Source organism: Apiospora aurea (genome assembly GCF_038362705.1).
Source record: "Apiospora aurea strain CBS 24483 chromosome Unknown utg000004l_segment0_segment0, whole genome shotgun sequence".
Taxonomy (NCBI): Eukaryota; Fungi; Ascomycota; class Sordariomycetes; order Amphisphaeriales; family Apiosporaceae; genus Apiospora; species Apiospora aurea.
In genome coordinates, this window is record NW_027117391.1 from 4923049 (window position 1) to 4944920 (window position 21872).

At 53.7% G+C, this 21872-nt stretch overlaps 7 protein-coding genes across 7 annotated transcripts; 2 read left to right on the top strand and 5 right to left on the bottom strand.

The window, feature by feature from the left end:
- Positions 1 to 1513: 1513 nt before the first annotated feature.
- PG986_006283 (uncharacterized protein) lies at positions 1514 to 3247 on the bottom strand (the record flags this gene model as incomplete). The annotated part of the gene is made up of 1 exon (XM_066842505.1): positions 1514 to 3247. The coding sequence occupies one exon, from the start codon at positions 3245 to 3247 to the stop codon at positions 1514 to 1516; it is 1734 nt and encodes a 577-aa protein (XP_066702367.1).
- A 1425-nt stretch (positions 3248 to 4672) lies between these two features.
- PG986_006284 (uncharacterized protein) lies at positions 4673 to 5727 on the bottom strand (the record flags this gene model as incomplete). Its single annotated transcript, XM_066842506.1, has 4 exons — positions 5695 to 5727; positions 5412 to 5526; positions 4986 to 5261; positions 4673 to 4917 (listed from the first exon to the last, which is right to left on the bottom strand). Exons 1-4 carry the CDS (start codon positions 5704 to 5706, stop codon positions 4673 to 4675), a joined length of 648 nt encoding a protein of 215 aa, XP_066702368.1. The 5' UTR covers positions 5707 to 5727.
- A 6264-nt stretch (positions 5728 to 11991) lies between these two features.
- On the bottom strand, positions 11992 to 12449 carry PG986_006285 (uncharacterized protein; the record flags this gene model as incomplete). The annotated part of the gene is made up of 2 exons (XM_066842507.1): positions 11992 to 12147; positions 12249 to 12449. 2 exons carry the CDS (start codon positions 12447 to 12449, stop codon positions 11992 to 11994), a joined length of 357 nt encoding a protein of 118 aa, XP_066702369.1.
- Positions 12450 to 13209: 760 nt separating this feature from the next.
- Positions 13210 to 14431, bottom strand: PG986_006286 (molybdenum cofactor synthesis domain-containing protein; the record flags this gene model as incomplete). The annotated part of the gene is made up of 7 exons (XM_066842508.1): positions 13210 to 13535; positions 13597 to 13901; positions 13953 to 13970; positions 14030 to 14124; positions 14175 to 14219; positions 14272 to 14280; positions 14348 to 14431. The coding sequence occupies 7 exons, from the start codon at positions 14429 to 14431 to the stop codon at positions 13210 to 13212; spliced, it is 882 nt and encodes a 293-aa protein (XP_066702370.1).
- A 528-nt stretch (positions 14432 to 14959) lies between these two features.
- PG986_006287 (uncharacterized protein) lies at positions 14960 to 15707 on the top strand (the record flags this gene model as incomplete). The annotated part of the gene is made up of 4 exons (XM_066842509.1): positions 14960 to 14962; positions 15022 to 15124; positions 15278 to 15411; positions 15519 to 15707. 4 exons carry the CDS (start codon positions 14960 to 14962, stop codon positions 15705 to 15707), a joined length of 429 nt encoding a protein of 142 aa, XP_066702371.1.
- Positions 15708 to 15810: 103 nt separating this feature from the next.
- On the bottom strand, positions 15811 to 16840 carry PG986_006288 (Bcnbp35; the record flags this gene model as incomplete). Its single annotated transcript, XM_066842510.1, has 2 exons — positions 15811 to 16657; positions 16695 to 16840. The coding sequence occupies 2 exons, from the start codon at positions 16838 to 16840 to the stop codon at positions 15811 to 15813; spliced, it is 993 nt and encodes a 330-aa protein (XP_066702372.1).
- A 1280-nt stretch (positions 16841 to 18120) lies between these two features.
- PG986_006289 (Arginase) lies at positions 18121 to 21789 on the top strand (the record flags this gene model as incomplete). The annotated part of the gene is made up of 3 exons (XM_066842511.1): positions 18121 to 20643; positions 20711 to 21489; positions 21543 to 21789. 3 exons carry the CDS (start codon positions 18121 to 18123, stop codon positions 21787 to 21789), a joined length of 3549 nt encoding a protein of 1182 aa, XP_066702373.1.
- Positions 21790 to 21872: the final 83 nt, after the last annotated feature.

The window sequence follows — 21872 nt, forward strand, 5'->3', positions numbered from 1 at the left end:
AGTTGCAGAGACGTGTAGAGAAACGGCTGTAGGGCTGCAGAAGAGGGTTGCTTTGTGAGGCTTGTGTGCATACTCCAACTCTATATTTAAACGACGACCGCCTTCACGCCGCAGTGTCCATAGACTTTCTAGACCCTAGACCCCGGTAAGCCGCGCCAATCTGACCAATCTGGAGATAGTGGAGATCGGTAAGACGCATATCAGCCGGAATGGGGTCTTGATCTCGGTTCCGAGATGATGGTTTATCCCCCGGCTCCGCGCTTATGTTATCCATGTGGGAAAATCCAGAAAGACAGGGGGAGAGACTGTGCCTCGGTTTGGCATTGCAGCCGGCGTGGCCGTGGACCCAGAATGCTATACATACATTATGGGATATGCTATCCTGAGCGCCCGCCCCAACTTGCCTAATGATGAAGCGCTGCGTCACACGAGCAGGTCGGCCGCTCAATATCGGCCAGGGTATCATTCCTGTGGTCCCCACTCCCACTTGCCTGCACCGACATCCGGAAGGATGTCCCGGCTGTTGAGCCGCTCAAGGAGTTCATACTGCACATACTCTCCCCCAGCAGCAACATCAGTCTAGTCAGTCTAGAGATGACGCTGAGATATAATTCTATACTCACCGGTTCACCGCCCCTTCACAATCTTAGTAGCAACGTCGCAGAGCCCGTATGCTCGAACGTGGAAACCATATGGGCGCTCAGGCGGGCACACTATTCACTGCAAGAAGTTCAACCACACCTCGAGGCCTTGACACGCTTCAGTTTTCAGATGACCCGTCAAGGGTTCATCAGTTCGAGAAACTACTCAGCATCCATAGTTTCAAAATTCGTACTCCATCATTGCATAGAATGAAATCTCAAGCATCGCGAACATCTATTCTACCTGAGAATTCGCATTCAGTGCCAAGTCATCCATAGCTCTCCGAAGGGCATGAAAAGAGAATGAGCGAGCCTGTAAATGTGGCGATATCAAATCGCCGTGATGAATGCATTTGCCATTCCTATCTCCACACCCTCTTATCGTTTCCTCAATCATACACATCCGTGATCTCAGAGCATTGGCCCGTTTCTGTCTCTGACAACTGCAAACCCACAAAAGCTGGCCTTCTCAATGGCATGTCATGGCGAATGGATGCCACTCTTAGGTAATCTCCCGGGCGATGCCCACGGCAGATCGTGGAAATGTTGGTGAGATTCGGGCCCGAGAGACGGAGTTTTGAGCGGCGTTTCTGCAATGTCAGACCGCACCCGCAGCATCCTATCCTCTCTCACATGAACCAGCCTCAATCTTATTCATCTCCCCCACGTGTGGGTTTTATATCAGCTGAAAACCGCCCCGTCGGGGATCGGGGCTCAAAAGGAACCCTAAATAGTTCGGTTCTGGGCATTGCTGTCGGGCAAATTGGCGAAAACGTCTTCTTTGTTCAGCCTCAGTCGTGACCGCCGGTATGCTTCAAGAAGCAAGAAGAAAGGAAAGGGGATCGCTGATCTTACACCGTCATATCTGCCTCTCAAGGCGTCTCCCCTTCAGTCGCGTCTCCCGCGTAAGGAAACATGGGATAATCCCGCGTAACCAGCCCCATCCGCACCCAGCGCTCTTCCGCCCTCACCCCCGCAACCCAACCCGGCGAAGCCCAAACGCCCGTGACGACGCCCAAGCACACCCGACAGACCCACGCCACGGTGCGGCCCTCGCGCCCGCGCCGGCCCCGGAACCCGAAGTGGTCGACGGGCACGCCGCGCTTGCAGAGCGGGCAGCTGGCGCCGACCTTGACCGCCGCGACGGGTTGTATCCCGGCCGGTGGTGGTGATGCGGCGCTGCTGCTCCTGCTGCTCTCGCTCTCATTCTCGTTCTCGTTGAGCGTAGTGGTGGCACTGGCACTGGCCCAGGCCGCGGCCAGGTTCTTGCGCGCGCGCAGCGACGCCGACGAGGTCGTCTCGAGGGCGTAGACGGACGGGTGCCAGCGGTGCAGCTGCGCGACGGCCTCGAGCCGGTGCGGGGCGCAGAGGCGACGGTCCGCTACCTTGGACGCGCAGGCACACCTAGTGATTGAGCAGGCGAGGTGGTGGCTATTCGCACTGTTGTTGGCGCTGCTGCTGCTGTTGCTGTTATTATTATGGGATGATGACGACGGTGGCATGATCTTGAAACCGGCGGGCGGGGGCTGCGCTTCGAAGACGTGCCAGCCCATGCCGTCGAGGAACTGGCCGGTCTGGTCGTGTTCGAGCTTCCAGCAGCAGTCGGCGCAGGCGTAGTGGCGCAGCGACTCGGCCAGGTATCGGAGGTCGTGGGCTGCCTCGTGTCGGCCGAGCTTGTCGTGGTAGTCGCAGACCCAGACTCGCGCGCCCGGGTGGTGCTCCGTCGACTCACAGATGCCGCCGTGGAAGTGGTCGTCCTCGGCATGACAGGGCCTGCCGCAGGCTTTGGTAGTGGTGGTCGGTCCGTCGACGTTACTGTTGTTGTGGATAGTAACGCCCGTCGCGGCGGCGCACGAACCCGTCAATGGAGCGGCGGATCCTGCTGTGTTATACCCGACTTCGAGGCGACCGGCATTTCGCCATATGCGTTCGGTGGGGATCAGCGATAGGGGCATTACGGGCTCAGTGGTCTTGTCGGCTAGTAAGTCTTTCCGGCTTCGTGGGTAGATCGCGAAGGTGGGAGGCGGTGATGGTGCTCTCTCGACCGGCGTGATGGTGACACCTTGGCACAGTTCGTTGTAGGGGTTGAACCTCACGGCGAGCTGCTTCTCGGCCAGTTCCAGCTTGACTTCTCTCTGGGTCATGAGGAGAGGCCAGTAGCCATAGATCCGTTTCCAGTCGTGTCTTGCATCCAGTGACTGGAGGAGTTCTTCTATCCGGCTTGGCGGGTTTTCCGGCTTCTTGAGCTCATGAACAGTTCTCGGTGCTTGAGGAACGCTGAGGTTGCCATCAACATATACGGCGTGTGGCTTTCGCGGAGCATGAGGATGGCAAGTGGAGTTATCTAAACGAGGAGACGAATCCCAGTCCATATCCGAGATGTAATCAAGATTCGGTCCCTCGCCGCTTTCACCGGAACCGCCATCATGATCTTCAGGAATAGAGGGGCGAGTACTCGGTTGGATCGTCCGTGGATAGGGTTGGATGTTCCCGAACCGGTGGGCGGCACGGAACCGTCTCCGGTTACGCGCAATGCTGCTAAGGGCCTCATGAAGCTCCTCGAAAGGGTCGGCATCATGTTGGCCAGGGTAGGTGACGTGCGGCATAGCGACAAGATAGCGTAGATGCGACGAGACACTGTCTAGTGATTGTCGAAGGTCGTATGTATCGTAAAAAGTGTTGATGTCAAGAAGAAGTTCGGGCTGTAGTGCCGCGACATGCTTTTCGAGGGAGAGAAAAAGGACTGTGAAAGCCGTTCACCTACTATCATGTATGATGCGATCCAAAATAAACAGATACACTGACAGTCCCAGACCAGAAAGGGTGCTTGGTTTCCGTATGCCTACCAGGTACGTAGCTGTATTTTTGTGAAGGGATGTATCCGAAGGCCTGGCAACAAGGAAGACACCTTGTGTCCCGAGTCAAAATAGGCTACTGGGACGATTTATTGTCTTCGAAAGGGGTGAGAGTCAGTGTGACCTTAGGTCATAGTTTTCCTCACATTCAGTAATCGGATGCTGCTGTTATTTGACAACAAACCACGCAGGCAGACCTCTGACCAGTGGAGGTAGCATCAGATCAGACTCAACCCAACAATTCTGGACATCAGCAGGACTGTTAGTGACGGCTGTTGACAAAGTAAAGTGGAAACGCGATCGAGAACCTGTTCAGTTATACCAACAATATGGTAGTAACCTTACATCTTGATCACGGCCACTTCACGACCTTGAACGCGATGGATGGGGGGTTGGATCGGGAACCCAAACAAAAACAAAAGCAGAAAAACCAACAGAACATCACGAATACCATGAGAGAAGGGAAAGTCTAAAGTTGTTGTCCAAAAGAACCAAACGCCTGAGCTCTTAAATTGGGAATTCTACGACTTGACGAACCACTGCCGGAATGACTGAAAATATGAAAATCAAAATAGCAAGGGGGAGTGATCGATGCCACCACCGCGACCAAACCATCATCCCCGGGAGTTTCGACGGCTTCGTATCAGCATGCCAGTCGTCTCCCATATCGAAAATTTCCCATGTCAGGACGTAGTAAAAATGTGTAGTTGCGAGAAAAAAGAAACCTGGCAGAGGTCCGTCAAGACTGTTGTGCTGTCTTATAAGGCGAACATCCCCCGCCCCAGATGAGGTCCTTCCTTTCCATGACTTGACGCGTGTCCCAGTTCTCATATTTTGGCGAAAACACGTCGAAAACTCCCAAAATTACAGGACGAGATGACCCGACTCCGAATTCCATGCAAAGACTTTTTGTTGCCTCGTGTAAACCGGATTGAGTGCAACCTCGTTCCCCCAGCCGTGGCTACTGCTGCCGAGAAAAGCAGCTTCTGTGTTGCGGGTATCGAATGGTCTCGTTCAAATTCTTTTGCAACAGCCCTTGGCATCTTCATCGCTCTGCGCAACCCACCCTCAATCAGTCATCACAACCTCCCTGAGCATAACAGCCTAGACGGCACGCGATCATCATGCGAGCCATGTTCGCCCTCGAGAAGGTACCGTATCCCCCCAAAGCATCATTTACATGATGATGCACTTGGAACAGCAGCCGGCCTCGGCTTCGCCTTCGCCCATTTCCATTTTGTTCGAGGGGCCGTTGCCACCTCCATTACCACCGCTGCCGGTCGAGTAGCCGCCTTGCATCTCGCGGTTAAAGCGTCGAATCTCGCGGACGATATCGTAGAAAGCCTTGTCAACGTTGATGCGGGACTTGGCCGAAGTCTCGATGAAGCTGCAGTTGAAGTTCTTGGCCAGTTGCTCGCCCTCTGAAAATCGTGTCAGCTTGTACCCAGTAGAATAGGCCATGGCGACCTAGTGGGTGTTGGAAACTCACCTTGTCTCGAAACCTCCCTTTCGCTCTCCAGATCGCACTTGTTTCCTACGACAACCATGGGGAAGTAGTCCTTGTCCTTGACGCGCAGGATTTGTTGTTGGAAGGTCGTGATTTCCTCGAAGCTCTGTCGCGACGTGATCGAGTAGACTAGCAGGAAACCCTCTCCAGTACGCATGTACTGCTCTCGCATGGCCGAGTATTCCTCCTGACCGGCGGTATCGAGGACGTCGAGTAGGGCAACTTCATCGTCGATGACACACTGCTTGCGGTACGAATCTGAAAGCAAGGAATGTTAGGAGCGATTGTCCAATCAACAAAAGGATTCAACCCAGTGGCCAACATTATCGTGGAGATTCGCGAGGTTGATCATGAACTGTTGCTGGTTCGGACCGAGCAGGGTGACGCAAGGGGAAGCCGAGGACATACCTTCAATTGTCGGGTCGTACTCGTCGACGAAGTGGCTTTGGATGAGCTGGATAGTCAAGCAAGATTTACCGACACCACCACCACCGACTACCACCAACTTGTATTCTCGTAGGAACTAGAAATGGAAAAGATAATGAGCTTTTGCCGATCAATGCGGAGGTGAGGAGTGATGGACGCGAATAAGCTTTGTGCTTTGCCGCTGTCGAATTGAGCAAGAGGAACTGTGCTCTGCGACCGCGTCGGATGTCTTGCTACAGCTGCCGCAAGAAAGGGATGGGCTCACCTTTGAGGCCATTGTGGCTATGTGTAGGCGACCAAGTCGAATTCGATGAAGCGAAAAGGGCGATTATTAGAATAAGGGACCAACGATTAAAGACGATTGGGCAAGCTGAAGCGACAAAGTCGGCGTCAGTAAATACAACTCGAAGAGTCGATGCTGCAGGAGTGGTTTCGATGTTGCTTGACTCGGTAACGGCTCTTAGGTTGGCAAGGAGTGGAGAGGGGGTGTGTAGCAGGCAGGGCAGAGCAGAGAGAGGTGTTTGTTGTGAAGGTGGTTGAGTGTGTAGTGTGGTATGTGGTTGGGAGAGGGAAAGCTGGGAATTCGGTTGGTCGGTAACACAATCGAACACAGGCAAGACAACGAGCGAACGATCCGGGTCGGTGTACTGACGGGACTAGGTGGATGGAGACTGTCAGGACAGGACAGCAGGTAATTAAATTAAGGAAGAAAAAAGTCACCCGACCGGTTTTTATGAAAGGCAGATGAGTTGGGATTGATTGCACGGCCGACGACCAAGATTGAGTCGGATTGAATGCAACAACAAGAAAGTAGATTGGATTGGGTTCTTTTCTGGGGAATGGCAGGAGGAAGCAAGCAGTAGCAGCAGTGTGCAAGGCAGGCAGAGCAAGGCAAGGCAAGGCAGAGAGAGACTAGAGACTAACTAAGAGAGAGAGCAGCAGCAGCAGCACAATGAATGATGAGACTGGATTGGACTGGGCTCTGACTGACACTGACTGGAGGGCGGTGCGCGCGGCGGACAGCGGTTCGTTCGACAGGACAGGGAGGCGGCGGGCAAATGCGTCTTTGGGGGACGATCCCTTTTTACTTGCAGTCCATATTTTGCTTTCTGGGCAGCTTGAACAGGACGACTCCTAGCTCGTTCTGTTGCTTTGTCCGATCCAATCCAGGGGCCTATGGGCACTGGGGGCACTTGGGGCGTCCAAGTGCCAATCGCCTACGGTTCGTGGCCACTAGTTCTAGTTACAGTAGCAGTAGTAATAGCAGTAGCAGCAGCGACAGTACCAATAGCAGCCCACCCTGAGGAGCCGGCAGAAGGAAAGAGTGGAGGGCGCCAGCGCTGTGATTGGGCAATGCGGGGGGTACAATCAGAGCAGAAACGGGTACGACTTGTGCAACCCGACATTGGATTGCATGGAGCTTTCTGCCTCCTGCCTCTAGGCTCCTTCATGGCTCTAGGCTCTACTAGTAGTGCTGCTTTCGGACCTGGACCTGGACGGGAGACGTTTCTCAAAGCAGCAAGCAACATGCCTGCACGCACCTCGAACAACACATCAATCGACAAACAGCCATGGATGGATGGGCTTTGTTATCTTTGGATCCCCTTCCCCGTTGCTGTCTTGTCTGTCAGTGCCGGCGACCCAAGGGTCTGAGAAGGAGTTTCAGCAGCAAAGGCAGAAAGGCTACGGGCATTGCATTGCTGCATTACTGGAGGAGAAACGTGCGTGTGTATGGGTGTAAACCTTCTCTTTCCCTCTATGCTACCCTACATCTTACTTATTACTGTATTCATGTAATGTCATGTCCATACCTGGGGTCTGAGCGTCGAGGGTGGACTGCTTCGGTCCTCTTGTCCTTTCTCTTCCTCCGGCTTTAGTGGGTTGCCTGGCGCCTGGGCGTGAGGTCAGAGCTTCTTCCTCTTGCTCCGTCCTTTACATCATAAGTATATGCCATCCCTACCTCCTTCTGCATTCTGCCTTTTTGCCCTCAGCCGGCATCCTTTGTTTTCCTGGCCGGATGATGGAGAGAGGCAGAGAGGGAGCGCTTGGTCTGGGTCCCGGCTTTACTGTTGGGTAACTTGGGTTCCGTTACGTTGCGTTCCACATGTGTTTTATGGGGGTGTAATTCAACTGCAGCGGGGCTAGTTGATGACAGTAGCACTCCTAGTTGGCATCAGGTTAGATCCTCTCGAATTCAAAATGAGCGCGCCGAAGATGATCCTGGCTAATCCGGCCGGACAACGTGATTATCGACGGATTATCAGCAACGGGATGGCCCAGAAGAGCAAGTCTCTAGAATGCTACGCGGAACACGCCAAACGGAATAACTGGGGGCAGCAAAGAAGGTCGTCCCGTGAAACAACACCGGAGATAAGCATTGGAGGTTGAGGTACTTATAGGTATCAAGCCATCTGAGATGACATCTCATCCGTTACGCCTGCCCACACTCGACATGACTTGCATACAGTACGCGATACGCCTACAACTAACCATACCCAAGCACGGCCATCGGTAATATATGCCACTGCTCGGACCAGCGTCAAATATAAAAGTAAAATGGCCAAGTTAGGCGTCGACGTAGTGCGCAGGCTCGGTAGAGAGGAACGGGTGCTAGTAAGCCAACACTTGCTTATTAGGACAGGGAGGCCAATGGGAAGAAATACCGCCCGTGATGGGAACGGACGTACGGCGCTCAAGTTTACCTTGTGTCCGTCTAGATGCCAGCATCCGTGACGCCTCGCTTGAGATACAGACAAAATGAATGAATCCCGCTCGTCTGGGGCGAACGGGGCCAATGCGTCGTCAAATGATGTCTCTCTGGCTCCCCTTTAACCCCCAAACCCCCAAGCATAACTCGGATCTGCTTCCTTCTCGCCTCGTGCTCGGATATTCCCTACGAAGGGGCCTTCAGACTCACATGTAACGAACCAAAAGCAGTCATCCAACTGCCAACACACATGTAGGTGCACGCATGCATACATACATTCCACGCTACTGGGATGGCATGCTTCTGCAACCGCTGTCCATTTTCCGGGAACAGCAGTTGACGTCCGACAGGTGTGCGTGTGTGTGCCCAGTCACCAGTGTGAGGGCTCTTGAACCTGTGGCGCCGTCTGGAAAAGCAAATACCTACATGTTCTCGCACCCTTGCGAGGCCTTTTTTTTTTTTTTTTTTTTTGACTGATGACTGAGGTCAGCCAATGGCTGACATGCTTGGCCCGAAACGGGCCAAGCCTACTTTCCCAATGTTGCAGTGGGATGCGCAGTCCGCTTCCGAAAGAGCACAACCGTTGGATATCTTTATCCTCATACATGCACGACGCGATGCCACCCGTTCCTTCTCAACTCACTTGTTCCCTCCAGGCGGGCTGGCCTACATCAAGGCCCCCCGACTTGGTGTACTGGCTGAAGCCAATCCTCTCCGCTGCGTGTGCGAATGTGCGATGTTGGGTGCAGGCTCGTCGCGTCGTTGGGCCTCTCTCCATTGGCATCCTTTCCTTTCGCCCAGCACTTTTCTGTCTTGACCCTCCTCCTTCCACTCCCGCAGCTCGTGTTCAGAAGTCGGTTCGGCTGGCCATACAGGTGTGACGTGTGTCTGTTTTCTGCAGAGGGCACATGCAGCCTCCATTGATCCTATACCAATCACACTTGGCATTGACTTACATCAAGTACATACGTACAGGTACCTGGGGGTGTGCTTGGTACGGGGGGGTCCCTCTTCGATCCTCCGAAACACAGTTCAGTCTCTCCCCCATGTGGACGGCCCCCCCGAATCTCGGAGACTTTATAACCAAAAAAAGAGGGAGGAGGTGGGAGCTGATATCAGATTGCGAAAGTCTTTGAACCCGAAGCAATGGGCCGCCGAATTGCCCAGATGCAGGTGGCCCTGCCTTGCCCTGCCGCCTTGCAGCAAAACCGCTCCTTACTTCGTCCCAAAGATCAACGTGGTCGACAAGGTTTATACGATATTCGGGAACAATGCTCACATATCCAGGGCACGGGGGTCCCTCAGCAGCCCATCTTGGCGCGCACCCTGCATGGGAAGTCTCGATAAAATCAGTCAGCGCCTGGCGGTGCCTCTACAAAAATTGATGCAGTGCAACCCTCGTCAGACCCCTCCCGCCGCCGCGTCCCTCCGCGGACACTCGCTTGTGCAAACAAAGTCCACACCACGCATGCATTGCAGTGTAATGCTGGGAAGCTGGACCCGAGCGATGGAACGACCATGGAGATATTTCAGTGATCGAGGGACCTGTCTAAGACAATATCCGTTGCTGTCCTACGCAAACACCAAGCCACCCGCCGCCTCCGACTTCCTCGTAACCTATCAGTAGAACCCCCACTACGCACATGGCTCGCATGGCGGCTGGAAAGAGGTGTTGCCGCCTTCTCACGAATCTGGCAAATAATGTCCGCGACAGTCTTGCCCAGTGACTGGAATGCAAGCTTTAGGAGACATCTCGTCCCATTTCCACTCAATCGACCACGACTGGAAGCTTGCTGGAGTATGACTTGGACGAAAGCGAGAGGCAATACCGTTTTCAGTGCCCCCGTTCGCCGAAATCTTAGATATCATGTCAATGTGGTGACATCCAGCGATGTCGTCGTACCGCACCACAGTACTTTTCTGGGGCCCTCGAAATACAAGGACAGTGAGTGCAGATCTAGAGTTACGCGGCCTCAGTGCATCCTCCAGCGCGTCCGTTTTTCGTTTCGCGATCAGCCTCCCATATCATACTCGATGCAACGGTAATGCGGATCCAAGTGATGTTGTTGTTTCGCGTTTGACGGACAAAGCGTGGTTGTTTCCCTTTGCAACCTCGGGGGTCCATATCCGCCGATGCAACCTCACGGGGCTGGCTTGTTTGAAATGAACCGGTCGGGCAGCCCGAACGAACCCTCGGGAATGCATGTGTGCTCGGTGCATACGATGTATAATAATGCCCCTTCCCCCAATTATCATCTACGATACAGAAGGCAGGGCTATCACGCGGCTCAAGCTTGCCTTACACCGCCGCTTCAGCCAACGGGACAGGGTGGGTCGCAATGATTCAGGTCCTTCCCATCACTGTCAAAATAACCCCCTGCTGTGGCTGTCTGCTTATACATGGGCGTGGGATCCCCCCCAAACCCGTCCTATTGTCCATGTCCAGCGACCTTGTTCTATCGTTTGCTACTGATTGCACTGCACAGAAACCAGCTGCAGCTTAGCTAAGATTTGCTATACCCATGGATCATCCGCCTCCTCACCGACTACCGACCTCTGACCAGTCAAGTCTCCTGAGACATTGCAGGTCCTGCGATCTAAGCATGACCGGTCCTTTGCGATTGCTGGTTGTTGGCCATCAGAAAGCGCAATGAGGCTAAGGCCTGAGCTTCCCTTATTGGCAAGAGAAGGAAGAATATCGTTTCTTTGCTACCCGTTGCGGCCGCGGCTGAGAAAACGGCCTGAACAATAATGGGTACAAAAAGGAGGCGATACTCCGGCTGGGAAAGGGTTCACATACATGGTCGGCCCCCCATAACTTCCGCGCCGAATACCGATATCGAGACTCTACTCTCTTTCTCCATTACCATGCCCGCGGACTGCATTTGCCCTATGCTGTGTCAAGCGGGCGAGTGATGATTCTTGCTAGCGACTCCCTTCCGCTCCTCGCGCTGGTCTTCCCCCGGGCCCCTACAATAGGATGGCTGAGCTCTATCCGGGCGGTGGTTGTGCCATGAGAGCCTCTCCGTCTGGGCCGACCCCACGGCCACTTCCCGCCACTTGGTCGCAACAACACGCCGAGCATCATGGACTACAGGGTCGCATACAACATCCCAGAGTGGCATGGTAAGTGCCCTTAAGCCACGAGCTATTGCTGCACCTTTTTCACTTTCGGTTGCCGCAGTCTGAGCGATTTCTTTTTCTTTTTTTTTCGCGGAAGGTAAGCTTCCTGCAGAAGCTGTGGTCCCGTAAATACGATGTTTTCCTAGTTTGGCCATACGCTATTGTGAAGTTTCCTCGAGCCACTCTCTACTCTGACAATGACAATGGCTACTTGACCGAGGCTTCCCCAGCCAGCATTAACAACTGCCCCCCCAGATCCGGATCCAGGGAGACGTTCCAATGAAAACAGGTATAATCCGTGCAATGCGAAATCGACTCGAGGGTATACCAGTAGAAACGGGCGCGCAGGGGGAAGAGAAAGGCAAGCTCAAACCATGGAATGGATATGTAACGGGATCAAAGGCACATTGGCCGTCCCTCAGTATCCTCAGTGGCTGAGAACGGCGACTCATGCTCAATACGATCGACACAAGGCAATTAGCTCCCATATGTTTGGTTTTCCATCCGAGTGTTGGTAGATAGACTATAAATACCTAGCATCACTGACACTCGAGTCAATAACCAATCACTTCACAGACCGGACCAGGTCCGACCTATCTACATGCTGATCGGCGGTACAAGTACGCCCTGTGGACTATGATAAATATTCGTTGGAATTTAGTTTGCTATAGACATGACTAGTTTAGATCTTGATCTTAGGGGGTTTTCGCCCGCGCCAGGGCAGGGCCCCATCTATTTGTCGCCAGTGTTGTGGAGCGCGTTCGGAACGGCTCTTTCGACGCTCTCGGGGACGATCTCCTGCACCTTCTTGGGGAGGATGGACTCGGCGCCGTCGCCCTTTGCGTGCGTCTTGTTGGCGGAGCCGGGGTTCGCGCCGGTGGGGTGGACCTACATTCGGACGGAGGATCATGGTCAGCAAGGCGGTTCTGTGATAATAATGTGGTCCATACCGACACCCCTCGGGGTAAGCGATAGCGATGGCAACGTACGGAGTCGGGGAGAGCGTCTTCTACGCCCTTGGGGGCCTTCTTTTGGATCTTGCCCGGGACGGCGGACTCGCCGGTCGCGTGCGAGCGGTCTGTTGAGCCCATGCGGACGGCTGTGGTAGTGATGGGGCGGGCGGCAGGAGCAGAGAAGGCGGAGACGCGGAACGCCGAGCGGGAGGCGGTGCGAAGAGCTTGGGAGTACATGTTGAGAGAGTTAGTTGTTATCGTTATCACGGGTATCGGAATGATAGATGTTGTAGGTATGGACAAATATCTGTGTAACGGTTGGGTTGGTTGTTATGTACGGGAGAAGCAATTCCAAGAGGGCTGTCACTGTCGTTTGCTTTCTTTATATATGCTATGCCATCATCATTGGTCAATCGCTAGATCTGTCAAACTCTCCATCTATGACCAGTGATGACGGACTTCGGTGCCCGTGTTGCTGGCGCGGTTGCGGTTGCGTTGTGTCTTGGACTGAAATCGATATCGTCATGATCCTGCCCACGGCTTAGGGACCCACGCATCTGGCGGCCCTTGGTCAGCAAAGGCGTGCTGCCGGACTGTTACAAACACCGGGCATTGCATTCATTAATGAATGGCTTTGGGTTAAGCCACAACTCGCTTATTAACTCCATCGATCATGCCCCAAAGTCCGAGATGTACGGGGGTTAGAGAGCGGTCAAAATCACAAGCGCCGAGGGCATAGATGACTACGTCATGACTATTGGCTGATTGCTCTCCGGCCTTGCGATCAGGGGAGAAACTGTCAAAAGTCTCATAGTTTTTGCAACGAGTGATGGTGCTTGTAATTCCACCTTTCGTATCTTCATATATGACAATCGCACAGAAACTATTGACTCATGATGCTGGGCCAGAGGTTTAGAGATGTTCATTAACATTTCGACTCGTTCAGAACGCTTGAAACTCTCTCCTTATCGAAAGCACACGGCGCTTTCTTGATTTATCACGAAAGTGGTGCAGGTTCGTCATCCTCGCTCTCGGTTGCGATACGCTTGCCATCCACTGCAGCCAGTACTTCGGGTACCAGACTCTCAAGATACTCCCTGTCTCTTCCGACAAGGGTGACCGAATTGTTCTTCTTGCCCCATCGAGGATAACTTCCGACCTTGACTCCCTTGGGGGCCACCTTTTCGGCGAGTTCGGTCAGGTATGAAGCGATAGAACTTTCAGCCTTGGGAGTAGAGATGATGACTCTGATGATTCCCTTTCCTTCGGGGTCGACCAGCCGGTCAACGATGAAAGGCTTGAGGCCTTCGAGCAATCCTTGGACTGGGATGCCATTAGTCGATTTGCGCACAATATTGAATACAGGCAACAAGTGAGGGCTTACAGAGACGAGGCACCCCAGGCAATATGTGGACATTGCCATTGACTACCGATACGGGAACCCAAAGATCGTCTCGAGGGAACAGCGCCTGCTTGGAAAGGTCCCGCGATTCGTCAATCGGCAACCGAACCATGCGAAGACGAGCCGTTTTCTGGGGTGACTCCACGTCCCAACTGAAGTCGGGCTCGTCTTTGCGTGGCTTGGTCAACTTTTTCATTTTCTGGTAGGCTTCCTCATGGAGGATCAGCTTTAGACCGAAAGCCTTGGCGATGGACTGGTATGTTATATCATCGTGGCTAGATTCCCGACTGTTAGCTGACACAAGCACTTTACTTCCACGAGGAGTGGTGAAAGCTCACGTTGGTCCTATCCCGCCACTGATTCTTGTATTAGCTTGACATGTTCCTCTGTTACTTCGGGTGGTTTCATTATGTACCTTGTTACCACGAAGTCGTAGCGATCGCTCATTCTCTTCACTGCCTCCATGATCTCCTCTTCATCGTCTTCAATGACCTCGACTCTCTTGAGGTTCTGTATCCTGTAAGTAACGTGCTGGCTCAAGAATGTAGAGAAGACCATACCATGCCAAGATTGAAGCACCATTTCGCCATATATGCCGAGTTGGTCTAGTGTTCTATGTCAGCAAGTTCATCTCCAGCGATTCTATAGATTCCTCACATCGACTGTCTGCAATGGTAGATTCAATTAGCTGGAGTCCCGCATGGTAGGTTGAATGGATTGTTACACAACGTACCTTTCCGCCCAGCACTTCATCTCCGATGATAAGGCATGCAGCAGTGTGTATGGTGCGCGTGTTGCGCTCGTCTGCGGTAGCCATGATCCTAGACGCCAACCCACTCGATCTTGATGCAGCAGCTGCCGAGATGTGTCCTAGATTTGGCTGAGGTCGGGAAAGATGACGGGCTACTTGAGAGAGGCGCGAAAACATAAGTCGAAGCTGACTTGAAATATCTTTGAAGGACCGGTGTATTATATAAGCAGATAGTAAGTGAAGGTGTGCGAGGCCGCTGTATCTCACCACCAAAGACACAAATGTACAAACTGCGCCCTATAAGCACGAGGTCGTTGATGATGGCATCATAGGCACCAGTGCACTCACTGCCTGGAGAGTCTACGGACTGGGTGAAGTGGGCTCATGGATCAAGTAGTGGGGTTGAGCTCTGTTGTCTTATGGCCCCGCGCTAGGCAGTTCCCACCCTGCATTTTACTTGACTGATGGCGGGGTGGGTGTGTCAGCCTCAATGCCCGGCATCTTTCCTACAAGCATCTGCCTACCTACCATAACGCCCTGCTCCGTAGGATTCTTTGAATTTGTCTATTGTTGAGGACGTATATACCTGCAAATATGGTGAGTCAGCGTGGGAGCTGAAATCTCACAGTGACTGGAAGTAACACGCCATACAACAGAGCGCCGAAGCGAGATTGTACACCTTCTCGCAAGAGACAAAAGACCACCTGCGAAAGTTCCGCCTAGGGACTTCGCGTGCCAACGACCCCCAAGCAGTGATCTGTATGTATGTCTCTCTATCTTGAACCGGGCACCGTTTGGCTTGGTTCTATTCGAGGGAACCTAGTCGCCGACGTCTATATTTCGGCAAGGTCTACTGCGTACATCGCGCCCGTGAAGCTGCCGGGCACAAACAGCTTATCCAATTTAATCCAGACATGATCGATAGAAAGACACACGAGATCCGACAAGATGAAGACAAGATGGTCTACAAGTCCCTGGAGGAAGTCGGCGACGAACTGCCCGACAACTCACCGCGCTTTGTGCTGTTGAGCTACCCACTGACTCTGGTACGTGCATCCAAAGACAAGAAATAGGTCCACGAAAGAAGACAACGTTTGGGGAAGAAACCAAAGAGTCATGGGGAAACATTCTTGCTAACAAGCGTGCTATGCAGCCATCCGGACGGCTGTCCGTGCCCTACGTCATGCTGTATTACCTGCCTATTACCTGCAACAACGAGCTACGAATGATCTACGCCGGCGCGAAAGAGTTGATGCGAAACACGGCGGAGGTTGGCAAGATCTTCGATATTGAGAGCGCCGACGACCTGGAAGAGATCCCTAAGAAGCTTGCACAGGAGTAATACGGTCTACAAAGCACAGGACAGGATTGGCAGGGTACAAACATGAAAAGACGCCGATGTTGATGTAACTTTATATTATTATAATGGTCTTTATCAAGGGCCATCAGTCGTCAGACAAGACCAGTTTGGCGTCAACGCCTATTTGTTCTGTCAGGCCACGAACAACCTCCTTGAGTGCGGTACAGGCTGGACTGTCAGGGAACGCCTCGAAGAAGCTCTCGCCGTAGTCGCATGAACGCCCGATCCTGGGGTCTAGCGGCACCTCACCCAAGAACGGTATACCCATTTCCTTCGCCAGTGCAGCACCGCCTCCTGTTGTCGCCCTGAAGATCTGGCTCTTGTGGGTGCAGTTCGGGCAGACGAATCCGCTCATGTTCTCGACGAGACCCAGGACCTTGATACCAGCCTTACGGCAGAAATCGATTTCCTTGCGCACGTCCAATAGAGCCACTTCTTGAGGGGTAGTAACCATGACCGCACCATCGATGCCGCTCTCTTTCAAGAAACTGTTAACACTCAAATGCTCGTCACTCGTGCCCGGTGGTGTGTCCACCAGTAAGAAATCCAGGTCGCCCCATTCCACATCCTTTAGAAATTGCTTGATGAGGCCGTTCTTCTTGGGGCCTCTCCATATCACAGCGTCGTCGCGGTTCGGAAGCATGAACTGTATGCTCATGACGCCGAGGTTATCGGTAACCCAGACGGGGCTCCAGCCCGTGCCGGATACATGTATCGTCTCGGCCTCGACGCCCATCATCTTCGGTATGCTCGGGCCGCAGATATCCGTATCCATGATGCCGACATTGTTCTCCTCGCGCATGGCAAAGGCGTGCCCCAGCATGGATGTGAAGGTGCTCTTGCCCACGCCACCCTTGCCCGACAGCACGAGGATCTTGTGCTTGATGCCCGACAGCCGCGCCGAGATCAGCGGGATGTCCGGGTCGGGTCCCCTTGGGCGCCGAGGCGCATATCGCCTGGTTCGGGCACCCGGCGCAGTTGTCGGCTTTGCCCGCCTGCTCGGATTCTGGGCCGGGACAGTGCTCGGGCTCGGGCGCGACGAGCTGCGGCTTCGATTTCAGGGGGTTCTCGATCACGTCGGCGACGGGTTCGGGTTCTTCGAGGGAGGGCGCCATGGCGGGGTCACTGACGCTTGGGGGCGTGGGGTAAGCGATATGGCTTCGCCGGTGTACGGTGGGCGCTGGATCTCCCGGGCAGACGATAATGTGGCTGTCTCGTGCTAGTCGACTTTGTTAAGAAGAAAGAGAGAGCAAAAGAGCAGTATCCTGACGCTTTGAGATTAGTTGTCGGGTTCGATATTAATTGACGAAAATGCTGCAAACATATTCCTAGAAACTTTGGCTGCTTATCAATCGTAGGTCGAGTCTGTATCTGGGTTCGGGCAGCGGCGTAGGCTACGGTGGGGCCGCCACTACCATTAGCACTAAGCAGGCAGGCAGGCAGGCAGGGCCTGAGTCAAGCGAGTCGAGCAGTAAACAACATGGAATACATGCTTATTTGTAGCCCACTGGACAGTAGACCAGTGTAATGCATGAGCGAACATGTGAATCCCATCTCATTTTGTTTTTTTCTTTTCGTCAGAGAGTTCCATGTTGATATTAATGCGTCTGATAATGTTTGCTGTCCGCACTAATCCAGCCAATCAAACTTAAGCTGCAGCAACCATTTCGATGACAGAACTTTCCATGTCCACAATCCCCTGACCTCCTCCTGCTTTGAGCGCATGCAGACGGGTGGAAAAACAGACGTCAGCGAGGGGCAGCTTTCAAGCATTACCTTGCTGCTACTGGATGAGAGAGCTACTGCGCATTCAGGTACATCAGAAAACGAAAAACAGGCCCACGTGATTGTGTCAACAAAATTCTAGAAGGCCACCCCCAAACCAATCAGTCCTGCGGCTCGATGTCTTGATGGGGCAGCAGCGCCTAGGGATCGACCTGGACCTAGCTGGACCTACCTGAGAACGACAGAATCTCCCCCACACCGCATAAAACAGGGGTTGTTGTTGCATTGAGTTCATTGACGACTTATTTTGAGTTACGCGACGCGCCCCGGCTTGCAGCCGCTCGAGATAGGGACCCGAAACATTGCATTGCGCGGTACATAATTCCCGTATTGCTTATCCTGTTGGCCATCAAGTCTGGCACAAGAGACGCTTTCATTTCGCCCGTCCGCCACCCAGACGTCCTTACTCCCGAGCTGGCCCCGTCACCTCTCCCCCGACGACAGCAACTTTCGTTGTGGTTGATCGACGGAGCAATTGGGAAGCAAGCAAGCGACGCACACATGCCGTCGCAATCCATCGTCGCAACCTGGCATCCGACTGACGATACCTTGGCTAGGCGGTAACAAACCTTGTTGTTGTTGCCTTTTCAGGATAAATCCTACAGACGTCATGGCTTCAACCCCTAATCGGAGCTTAGCGGCCCATCCCGACAATGCGACCACGAACAAACCACCACGTCGCAGCGATGTCGACGCGACACTCGCCCGGTCAATGCAGAATGTCTCGCTCGACTCACCAGGGCCGCCTAATGCACGCACAAAACCATCACCCAGGCAAAATGACGCTCTGCCGCATCCGATACACCCTCCCCTCACGACGCCAGATCGGGCCAACTTGGGCGTCTCCCCAAATGGCGGCCGGAACGCTTCTCGCAGCCCCGTCTCTCGCTCAGTGTCGACTGGCGCGAGGCCCCAGTCACGATCTGGCACCCCGAACCTCTTGAGGAAATCTTCCAATACCTCACTACGTTCCACGAGCGGAATCACCCCTAGCCGTGCCCCCAGCCGGGGTGCCTCACGCCGGGGAAGTTCAGCAAGCTTGGTATCACCGGCCCCTCGATCGCCCATGAACTTTGGCCCGCAGCCTGTAATGGAGGAACCACCGAGACCGAGAGTAACAGAAGGTTCTATCGCCAATAACTACTTCCAGTCTGAGCTGGATATGCTGCACAACAGTGTAGCTGCGAAGAAATCTGACACCCTCGTTGTCCTGCACGATTCTTGTTACGGCCATCGCTTCTCGAGGCCTAAAACGACCAAAGGCAACCTCGCCACGATTGTCGAGCGACCTGAGCGACTTCAAGCCTGTGCACTTGGCGTTGCCCTGGCTTATGTTCGCCTCGGCGAGAGACATTGCGATGGAAAAGTTCCAATCACCCCCGACCTGGACCCTGCGACTTTGGCTACCATCCCGTTTCGAATCCGCAAAACTGACCGCACCATATCGCTTACCTCGCCCATTGTCACCAATGTACATGGGACAAAATGGATGGAAGAGTTGGGAATGCTGTGTGATGCGGCGGAAGCACAACTGGCGTCTGGCAACAGCGAGCTGAAGCGACCTATTATGGATCGGGGGTTGGGTGTGGAGAATCCCAAACCATTCCACGAAGGGGATCTCTATTTGTGCAAAGAATCACTGGCAGCGTTCGAGGGCGCATTGGGTGCCGTATGCGAAGCGGTTGACGCTGTCTTGATGGGGCAGGCGAAGCGGGCCTTTGTAGGAGTCCGACCACCTGGGCATCACTGCTCGGCTCACCACCCCCAAGGTTTCTGCTGGCTCAACAATGTGCATGTTGGTATCATGCATGGATTTATGAACCACGGGATGACACATGCTGCCATCATCGATATCGACTTACACCACGGAGACGGTTCGCAAGCCATCGCCTGGGACCACAACACCAGGCGTATCAAGCAGCCCAAGAATGCCGCGGCCTGGAAGAAATCGTCCATTGGCTATTTCAGTTTACACGACATCAACTCGTATCCCTGCGAAGCTGGCGACATAGATAATATCAAGAATGCCAGTCTCTGTATCGATAACGCGCATGGTCAAAACGTCTGGAATGTTCACCTTCAAGAATGGAGCTCCGAGGTGGAATTTTGGCGTCTTTACCAATCCAAATACTCTGTCTTACTCGAAAAGACCCGCAACTATCTCCGCCGCGAGACCGAGAGAGTACGCGCCGCTGGCCAGGAACCAAAGGCTGCTATCTTCATTTCTGCTGGCTTCGATGCGAGTGAGTGGGAAGGCGCAGGCATGCAGCGCCACACAGTCAATGTCCCAACCGAATTCTATGCGAGGATTACACGAGATGTTGTCAAGCTTGCTGCCGAGGAGGGACTGTCGGTCGATGGGCGAGTCATCAGCGCGCTTGAAGGTGGCTACAGCGACCGTGCCCTGTGCTCCGGTGTCCTCAGTCATATCAGTGGTTTGGCTGGCACTGATGTCAAAAATGCAAAGGAGGAAAGCCCTAGCCGTATGGGGCGGGAAATCAGCCGACGAATAAGCGTGTTCAGCAACAGCCCGATAAGCAGCAGCCCCCTGAGCCGTCGCAGTACGATATCTTCAGATTGCGATGTTCGCATTGAGATGCCCGGCTTCCCCTATGACCCGAAATGGTGGTCTCAGCAGGAGCTCGACCAGCTGGATGCGGCCAAAACTCCTCATGTAGTTCTACCTGATCCCAGGATTCCACGACAAGGCCCCATCCCTACGTACTGCTCGCCCACCCAGTCATCAGTCCTCAAAGCGGTTGATCCGGATAAGGTCCGTCGCACCGCTTCTGGCCACCTGACCACGCAACCAGCGCCGAGGGCGCCTACTCCGCCACCTCCTGAGGTTCATTGGCCAGTGGCTGCGTTGGAACTGAGTAAACTGCTGATTCCGACCGACCGCCCGGTGAGCAGTGTTACTTGGGAAGAAATGAAGGCAGATACCAATCGCCTCAAGCGCGATCGTCAGTCACTGCCTGCGCAAAACATTGAGTCTGCGGAGAACAATGATGGAGTGCGGAAGTCCCTCCGGGAACGCAGACAAGTCAGACCATCTAGTCCTACCGAGGTCAAGACACGCGGGCACAGCCGTAGGAGTACTATGACAAATGCGTCAAGCATCCTTCAAGAAAAGGTTAGTCCATTCCCTCGTTCTGCCAGTCTGGCGTGTAATGGATTTTCGAAACTAACTGGAGAAACAGGCTTCCGCGCGTGGCATTCCGGCTCATGCTGCTTCCACGTCATCGCGTCCGACCAGCCGTCGCCTTAGTAGTGCGTCGACATTCATGACCAATAGTGATGATTCACTGGACGCGGCTAATGCGATGCCTCCTCCGCCATATTATCCCCGACCCGACACATCCCAGAGCATTCGGCCAGAGTCTTCGATGAGTGTCCGAACCAATGACACGCTGGACGTGAGAAAGACGCGGCCGGCAGCATCTCGTTCGCAGAGCGCTGTGGATGCACCGAAGCGGGCCGCAAAGGCCCAGACAACTGCTGCAAAGCCTCCTGGCAGACCGAAATCAAGGGCTTCGAAAAAGAAGCCCGGCTTTGACTCAGGTGGGCTACCACCTGCTACGGCTCAGGAGCGCCCGGCGACCTCCCACGTGACATCTTCAACACCTTCGTTATCTCCCTCTCGAGCAGGTCCGGATTCAGATGACGAAGTCTCAAGGCTTACTCACGGGGTAAAGAAGATCACACTCGTCACTAAAGAGATGAGAGAAGCTCGGGAAGCGGCAAAGAAGACCCAGGCGCCAAACCAAGCCACCATCCCTGCAGCAGCCAAGCCAGCTGCAAAGGTTCGCCCCTCTAGTATCAACACAGAGCACCCAGTTGCGATAATGGACAGACCCAAGTCTTCAGGTCCCCTGAGCGCAACGCTTCCGAGTACTCGGAAGAACCAAGCCCAGAGTCTGCCTGCTACTTCACCAACGCTGCCAACGACACCTCTGATAGAAGTCCATCAGCCAACACTGTCTGAATTGGACGAAAAGAGTGCCGATTTGTTTGTACCCTACCAACCTGAAGGGTCAACCCCCAGGCACTGCCCCATACAGGCCCCCTAAAGTGGCTGCCGCCAAATCAAGCGGAAACCCCCCGACTACCGAAAAAGGGGCATAATTTCACGGCGAAATCGTCGATACCTTTCGCAGACACCCCTACCAAGGACAAGCATGTCAATAATACGAATGGCCAGCAGGCTCAAACCCCTGTGAAGGTCGAAAAGCAGGAAGGCGAGATCTCCGAGATCCCTGAAACGCCTGACTGCCATTAAACACTAATCAACATGAGAAGTGGTGGTTGGAGAAACATTGGTAAATTATTTGTATAGAGATTGTGTTGGACTACCTAGCTGTA